This window comes from Salmo trutta, chromosome 25, assembly GCF_901001165.1.
Source record: "Salmo trutta chromosome 25, fSalTru1.1, whole genome shotgun sequence".
NCBI classification, from domain to species: Eukaryota; Metazoa; Chordata; class Actinopteri; order Salmoniformes; family Salmonidae; genus Salmo; species Salmo trutta.
Genome location: NC_042981.1, coordinates 26,632,153 through 26,639,758, shown reverse-complemented (window position 1 = coordinate 26,639,758; position 7,606 = coordinate 26,632,153). Strand labels below are relative to the sequence as shown.

The 7,606-nt window shown below is 40.2% G+C and overlaps 2 protein-coding genes across 3 annotated transcripts; both read left to right on the top strand.

Annotated features, from left to right (window-relative positions):
- Nucleotides 1–450: 450 nt before the first annotated feature.
- Nucleotides 451–5,138, top strand: atxn3 (ataxin 3). 2 transcript variants are annotated; one of them, XM_029713435.1, is made up of 11 exons: nt 451–486; nt 880–1,044; nt 1,142–1,186; nt 2,203–2,288; nt 2,407–2,473; nt 2,591–2,678; nt 2,778–2,913; nt 3,059–3,243; nt 3,435–3,591; nt 3,720–3,775; nt 3,890–5,138. In XM_029713435.1, the coding sequence occupies exons 1-11, from the start codon at nt 463–465 to the stop codon at nt 3,940–3,942; spliced, it is 1,062 nt and encodes a 353-aa protein (XP_029569295.1). In that variant the 5' UTR covers nt 451–462; the 3' UTR covers nt 3,943–5,138. The 2 variants fall into 2 exon arrangements, with proteins under 2 accessions (XP_029569295.1, XP_029569296.1); XM_029713436.1 differs by having other exon boundaries at nt 463–486; nt 3,059–3,228.
- A 192-nt stretch (nt 5,139–5,330) lies between these two features.
- Nucleotides 5,331–7,515, top strand: serpina10b (serpin peptidase inhibitor, clade A (alpha-1 antiproteinase, antitrypsin), member 10b). The gene is made up of 5 exons (XM_029713433.1): nt 5,331–5,405; nt 5,664–6,304; nt 6,599–6,875; nt 6,981–7,128; nt 7,237–7,515. The coding sequence occupies exons 2-5, from the start codon at nt 5,713–5,715 to the stop codon at nt 7,426–7,428; spliced, it is 1,209 nt and encodes a 402-aa protein (XP_029569293.1). The 5' UTR covers nt 5,331–5,405; nt 5,664–5,712; the 3' UTR covers nt 7,429–7,515.
- Nucleotides 7,516–7,606: the final 91 nt, after the last annotated feature.

Sequence of the window (7,606 nt, the reverse complement as noted above, 5' to 3'; positions counted from 1 at the left end):
TTAACTTGTTCGCTGTAATATCGTATAGCATTAGAATCGTGACATTACATAATTTCGAAGAAAATCGGCATGTTTATCAACTAATACCCTGATTTTGAGAAGGGATTGCGTGACGATTAGCTTAGCAACCGCGTGACGCAGCATGACAACGGGAAGGCGATTGAAAGACAGTCTGCTGAATGGGGCCTTATGTTTCACCAGTCATTGCCTTTCTCCAATATCTCTGATCTTGCCTCAAACTGTTGAATTAAAATAAATGCAAACTATATATAATACACAGGTAGTATGAATTAATCTGATTTTACACTAAGACGTGTCTTGTTATATATATTCGTGTTATGTCTGTATCGCAAAAATCGATATAGCGTGTGTAAACAATAACAAACGAATACTGCGAGCTGATTGGCTGTTCCGTCCTGAACCCAGCATGGTCGAAGGTCAGAGTCTGATGTAAATTTAAACATGGAGTCCATCTTTCATGAGAAAGTAAGCGTGTCTGTTTTCTTTCTATTATTCAGTTCACAGTGTGCATTACGCTCGTTTTAAAGTAGCTTGCTAGCTAAATTGCACAAATTTACATCTGAAGTAGCTGGAGGGGTTTGCCATATTACTACCCAGCTTGCTATTGATAGCTAACCTAGCTATCTGATAAGTTATCTTTGTCCCAGTTTCCAACTTGTCTCAACTTTTACTAGACCTGGCTAGCTAGTTAACATATTCGTGTAACCTATCTATATAACGTTATCTACTTTGAACTGGTAATAATGTGCGAATTATTTGTACGTTGTACGTTAACTAGCCAGCTAAGTAGCTGCTGTTGACTCGTTTCCTAGCAGTTCCTGGTACAGGTGTGATTTATGCATTCATTCCTATTTACAGCAAGAGGGCTCCCTGTGTGCTCAGCATTGCCTTAACAACCTTCTGCAAGGCGAGTATTTTACTCCCGTTGACCTATCGTCCATTGCCCATCAACTGGATGAGGAGGAAAGGATGAGGATGGCAGAGGGTGGTATAGGTAGTGAGGAGTACATAACGTTTTTACAGGTGAAGGACGGTTCTTGGACTTGTTATGATACATACAGCAATTTATTAGTGGCTTTTAGAATGTGAGCTAATGCTCTTTATTTGTATGTATTTGCAGCAACCATCTGGTAACATGGATGACAGTGGTTTCTTTTCTATACAAGTGAGTAACAAAGCCAACTATCATGCATTATAAGTTGAAATATATGAACAATTTATCTGATAATGAATGTATCCTGATCCTCATGGTAACATTATATACAAATAAAGTCACAAACGTTTCCAGGCTGTATCATATCCAGGTTGTATCACATCCGGCCGTGATTGGGAGTCCCATAGGGCTGCGCACAATTGACCCAGCGTCTTCCGGGTTTGGCCGGGGTAGGCCGTCACTGTAAATAAGAATTTGTTCTTAACTGACTTGCCTAGTTAAATAAAAAAATTCTGCATGCAGTGCCTTCAGGGTTACATAATGAATGCTTGAAACGGGTGTGGTGTTCAACGTTTAATTCAACGGAAACGGTACTGTACTGAATGACCAGTTGAAGAAAGGTGTGATTATGGTGGCCCAGAGGAAGATTGTGCATGGTGTTCTGCACAAGTTTTGCCATTTCAAATGATCTCATATCCATATTGGGCTCCCAAGTGGCGTAGCAGTCTAAGGCACTGCATCTCAGTGCAAAAGGTGTCACTACAGTCCCTGGTTCGAATCCAGTCTGAATCACATCTGATCTGGCTGTGATTGGGAGGCCCATATTGCGGCACACAATTGGCCCAACATCATTCGGTTTTGGCCATCATTGTAAATTACAATTTGTTCTTAACTGACTTGCCTAGTTAAATAAAGGTCAAATTTTCAAAATATATATTATATATTGATCAAGCCACACCTCGCAGCACCCATCAAATGGGAGCAAACGTACCACAAAGGCTGTTGAAGAACAGTGCGCACCGTTTTGGGGAAACGTGTTGTTCAGTACAAACTGTCACTCAACATAGAAAACGCTGAGCCGAACTGAACGCACCCCAGGTTGTGTAAACAAACAGTGGAATTAGTGCAACCAATGAACACATAATAATCATAATATTTGGGATTGAGGGATGGAAAAAGTGGAATTATTCAAAATCAGCATATCAAGATTACCTCATGATAACACTATTCTGTGGTTTCTCCATCAGGTTATCAGCAATGCATTATCAGTGTGGGGTTTGGAGCTGACCCTCTTCAACAGTCGAGAGTACCAGAGGCTTATGATAAACCCAATGTAAAAACACACTGGATGTGATACAAATCTTCAAATTCCTACCTTGAAATTTTATGAATTTATTGGTTGGTTTATATCCTCTTGGCACATCAATTGAAATAATGTCCTCTTGTTTCAGAAATGAAAAGGCATTTATATGCAACTACAAGGAGCACTGGTTTACAATACGAAAACTTGGGCAACAGGTATAAGTTGTGATAAAAATTAAAATAAATACACTTTTATCATTTATAATTGATTTCACTTCAGACATCTGGGACAGATGATATAGCCTCATGATTTAACCCTATTTGTCATTGCAGTGGTTTAATTTGAATTCATTATTGACTGGACCAGAGCTGATATCAGACACATACCTAGCCCTCTTCCTTGCACAGTTACAGCAAGAAGGTAAAACAACCTGACATATATGATTTTCCTTGTTTATATTATTGTGCTGTTTATTTCTCAGATTTGCTAGTTGGTCAAAGAAGGCCTGTCTTTTTGCAGGGTATTCCATATTTGTGATCCGAGGAAATCTCCCAGGGTGTGACGCAGAGCAGATACTGGGGATCATGAAGGTGCAGCAGCAAGAGAGACCAAAGCTGATTGGAGAGAACGAGGCTCAGTTGAGTAGTGGCATGGGGTAAGAGAGAAAGAGTAGGCTCCAGATCACAAATGACCACCATTCCCCCATACTGTCAGATTTTGTAACATCTCAAACATCTCAAGTAATTTATATTTGCTAAGGGGAGAGAATTAACCCCCACAATTCTTTTCACTCTGAGTAGCAGATCATCAGGGCAGGATAGTGTGCTGGAGACAGGCCCTGGCGTGGAAGAGGGGGTGGTGGAAGAGGATGAGGAGGAGCTGAGGAAGGCCCTGGCCCTGAGTAGACAGGACATGGAGGTGGAGGATGAAGAGGCTGACCTTCGCAGGGCAATACAGCTCAGCATGCAGGGTAAGGCTATATTGGGTAAGCAACCGTTACAAAATCACCCAGAATATCACACACAAAATCGATTCATGATACATTTGCTGATTTAGACCTGTATATATGAACAGACTGCTAACACAGTCATTATGCAATTTGCATCATGTATGACAATGTGATTTAAAAAAAGTATCTCCACACTAATATCTGTCATTTTGTCTTTGTCTGCCTAGGCCCAGTAATGAGCGATAAGTCAATGTTGAAAAGGGGGCTTGTTGCCAAGACAACATCGTCAGACCAGGCACCAGGGAGTATTGCAGGGGGAGCACCTCAGAGTGAGAAACTCTCAGCCGAGGAACTGCGAAGGAGGAGACAAGCCTACTTTGACAGGTGAGTGCTGTAACCTTTGGAATATTATTCTGTTTGTGTCTATGTGTGCATGGCTGTGTGTGTGTGGTTATAAAAAAGACCTGGACTAGGCAACGCTAACCTGTAAATCCACTCTGTTTACCATGTAGACAGTCCCAACAGCTGGCTCAGCCCACTTCACCTCAACAATCTACAGAAAGCACAGGTAAGGGGGAAATGAGTACATACAGTAATATTTGGAGTACTACCTTATGAATTGCGCTAATAGGTTGAGACTCAAACTCAAAGAGCGAATGCTACCCTCCCTCATATTTTCCAGAATCCGGGAAGAGTGGCACAGAGGAGGATGCACAAGCCAAACGCAGCCAGTAAGGTGGAGGGAGGTCCAACAGAAGCCTACGTTGACTACTACCTGCCTTGGCTGGTACCCCCATCATGGGGAAACCTCATCCCCTCCTCTAACTCTTCCCATGAGCGAACATTATGGCCTGCCAGAAGGTTGACACGGCTCTCTTGGCTAGTTTGCTGACAGGTTGTAGAGAAGAAAATAACAACAATTAAAAAAGCACTAGTCTCATCTAACACAAGTGACGCTGAGGCCGGGAGGAGGGACGATGCAGTTATTTGAAGCCTGTGATGGCCTTTCTACCACAGCGCCTTCTTTGTCTAATTTGTGTTGTTTTTTTTATTCCTACGCATGTTATTTTCCTCTGGGAGGGGTCTTAATGGAGCCTACTGTGCCGAGGTGTGTGTGGTAGATGGGCACAATGGTGAGGTGTGTTACAGACAGGAATTACCTAGGATAATCCTCTAGCCTTCAGTATGGGAGTGCTACATGGGACCATTGGTTTGATAAAGACCATCATAGTCTCTTGTCTTCTTTCACTTGGGTCTTGTAAGAGGTCACCATTTCCCTAAAAAAAAATAAAAAACAATAGATTGGTATCCAGTAGTGAGGTGAATTCATTATTAGCTGTATTAGTGCATCATGAAAAGAAACATGTTATATAAACAGCATTATGTAGTGTGGGTTATTTTAAAGGGCTGATCTGATTTGCCACAGCTATTTTATTAAGCACCCAGGCCACCACCATGGTTCACAAACTGATTTTTTTTTTAAAGTAGTATAGATAAACACTTTTAGTAAAATGATCAATGTCGCTAACAATTATTGTGTTTACATGGAATTGTCCAGTTCGGATGTGCCAGTTCAAAGCATGTATTACACATGATTCCCCCCCCCCATTAAAATAGAACTACAGTACAGTAATATCCCATGTAAAGTTTGAGATGTGCTCAAAGTTGACTTCTCTGCTAATTCCTTGATTTCAATCTATTCTTGAAATTATTCTCGTATTTATTGGAGAAAAACATTTTTACTACAGTTGTGATGACGCAATGCTTTGTGTTTTTTATGATTGCATAATTTTCACTTCTTGACATTCTTCAATAGGCACTAAACAATCAAATGTTTGTTATACTCCACAACACCATGTTATTACATCATGCTCATTCCTTTGCTGTATCTAAAACTTTTCGTTCCAGGAATAAAATTATATTTGCTCCTACTGAAGTCTATGGAATCTTGCTTCATTGATCTATAACCATGGCTGAATTGTTTAATTAAATAATTGTCCTAATTTGTTCAAGTTTAATCATTTCCACTTTTGAAAGTGCTTACTTTAATTGTTAAATAAACCAAAATAACAGACTTGACCAGTTTGAGTAACCCTAGCCCATAGTTAATAGATAACCCTAAAGGCACACTTGCACTTTGTCTCCCCAAATAGTAAATGGAGGGTTTTGACATATCTTGCTGATACCCAAGCTGAAAGGTAGGTCTGTTATTGAGAAGGATATAACTATTTGTAATAGTATATGTAGGTATATTAGATAAGATATACATTGTTATTTTGTCGAAATGTGACAATCTTATTTGGGAGTTGTGATTTTTGAAGCCCCTAAATAGCAAACAAATGTATTTAGAAATTACTCAATTGAACTTTTTTCTGCCTCAGTTTACTTTGTGTATGAGTCCTGATACAATGCATTAGTAATTGATTCCAAACCTATCTCTTGCAATTTGCCCATAGGACTTATAAGTACTATTGCAGGTTGGATCAAATAAGTCACCAAAGAACTATGATAATGGTGGGACTCCTTTTCCTCCTGACCTATGTCTGCACCATCACCCCTGTCTACCAAACTCAAGAGCGGAGCCCCAACATCACAGACCTGACCTACAAGAACATGGACTTTGCCATGAATCTCTACAGAAAGATTGCAGGTTACCATGATAAAAACATATTTTTCTCACCCCTGAGCATATCCACAGCTTTTGCCACCCTCTCCATGGCAGCACAGGGTCCCACACGAGACCAGATAGTGAAGGGGCTCAACCTGGCCCACCTAGATCGGGTGAACCAGCCAGACATAATTCCAGAACTCTTCCAACACCTCCAAGGGAACATCACACAAGATGGATCATTGAAATTTGACCAGAGCACCGCCCTCTTCGTCCGCCTAACTTTTGAGGTAGAGAGAGACTACAGTGACCAGATCAAGAAATTCTTCAACGCTGACATCAACAATGTTGACTTTGCAGATAGAAAAGCTAGCGTTGCCCTGATCAATGACTACATAATGAGAAAGACTGGTAACAAAGTCAAGGAGGTGGTCTCTAACTTGGATCCACTCACCCAACTCATGCTCATCAACACCATTTTCTTTCAGGGTGAGCAGCTATGTCATGCATTCTCTGATTTAAGCAGTTTCACCATATCACTTAAAAAACATTACATTTTACTGGTTAGTATGTTTAGTTTAGACTTGGGTCTACCATAATTGTATCCTATCAGTATATCTTATTTAAAGATATACTGATAAAATCGTATTTAAAGATATACTGATGGGATACAATTATGGTAGACCCATGTTTTAATACATTTAATTTTCAATGTTAAATTGCATTGCCTAAAATAACACATTTTCTTCCTAATAAATATGCCTTGTCATATTTGGAACTTAGGTGAATGGCAGATGCCCTTCAACCCCAATCACACAGAAAATGGACGCTTCTTTATTGACAACTACAACATTGTCCAGGTGCCCATGATGTTTAGAATGGAGGATAAGTTCTACACAATGGATGACATTCCCCTGAAAGCCAAGGTGCTGAAGCTACCATACCGGGAGGGCGTTTCAATGCTTATTCTGCTACCCAACAAAGGCCTGGATTATACCACAATAGATGATGAGATCACAGCTAAGAGATTCTTCAGCTGGATCAAAAACCTGAAAAAAATGTAAATAGAAAAGTCAAGTGTATTTTGTGATGAAACATTGCAAAATTCCATTGGTTTTTGTAAGCAGTGTTTTGTATTGTATGAAAGTTGTCTGTTATTTCACAGGAAACTGGAAGTTCAACTGCCCAAGTTCAAGATGGAGCAATCTTACGCCATGCACAGCATCCTTCCAGATTTGGGCATATCCAGTATCTTCCATGACACCGCTAATCTCACTAGGTTGAGCAAAGACCCAGGCCTGAAGGTGTCAGAGGTCAGTTGGATTAACAGGCCTTAACCAATTTCCATCTGTATCAATTGAGAAATATATAATTAAATTAATAACAAATAACATATTATTGCAATGATAATTTGGTTGCAGGTGTTGCACAAGGCAGTGATCGAGGTGGATGAGAGAGGCACCACTGCAGCCGCTGCCACAGAAGGCGCCATCACTGGATATGCCTTACCCTCTTCCTTCATCGTCAACCGACCATTCTTCTTTTTTATTTACCATGAGGCCACTAACAGCTTGTTGTTCATGGGCCGAGTGATTGACCCCACCAAAAACTGACTGTAAAGAGTACTATGTATTTGGTATCTGGAGAGGTGTTGTACATGTAATATGTTCAATTTGTATGTATTAAAAGGTGAACAGATATTCAACTGGTTTGGTGATATTCCTAATATAAAGACTGTAACCTGAACACGAGTCCTTAAATTAAAGGCATGTATCACATATTATCTAAAAA

Coding starts and splice junctions, on each gene's coding strand:
- atxn3 (XM_029713435.1), top strand. CDS start 463: ATGGAGTCCATCTTTCATGAGAAA. Junction 1,045..1,141: donor AGTACATAACGTTTTTACAG/GTGAAGGACGGT, acceptor ATGTATTTGCAG/CAACCATCTGGTAACATGGA. Junction 3,592..3,719: donor AGACAAGCCTACTTTGACAG/GTGAGTGCTGTA, acceptor TTTACCATGTAG/ACAGTCCCAACAGCTGGCTC.
- serpina10b (XM_029713433.1), top strand. CDS start 5,713: ATGATAATGGTGGGACTCCTTTTCCTCCTGACCTATGTCTGCACCATC. Junction 6,305..6,598: donor CAACACCATTTTCTTTCAGG/GTGAGCAGCTAT, acceptor TTTGGAACTTAG/GTGAATGGCAGATGCCCTTC. Junction 7,129..7,236: donor CAGGCCTGAAGGTGTCAGAG/GTCAGTTGGATT, acceptor ATTTGGTTGCAG/GTGTTGCACAAGGCAGTGAT.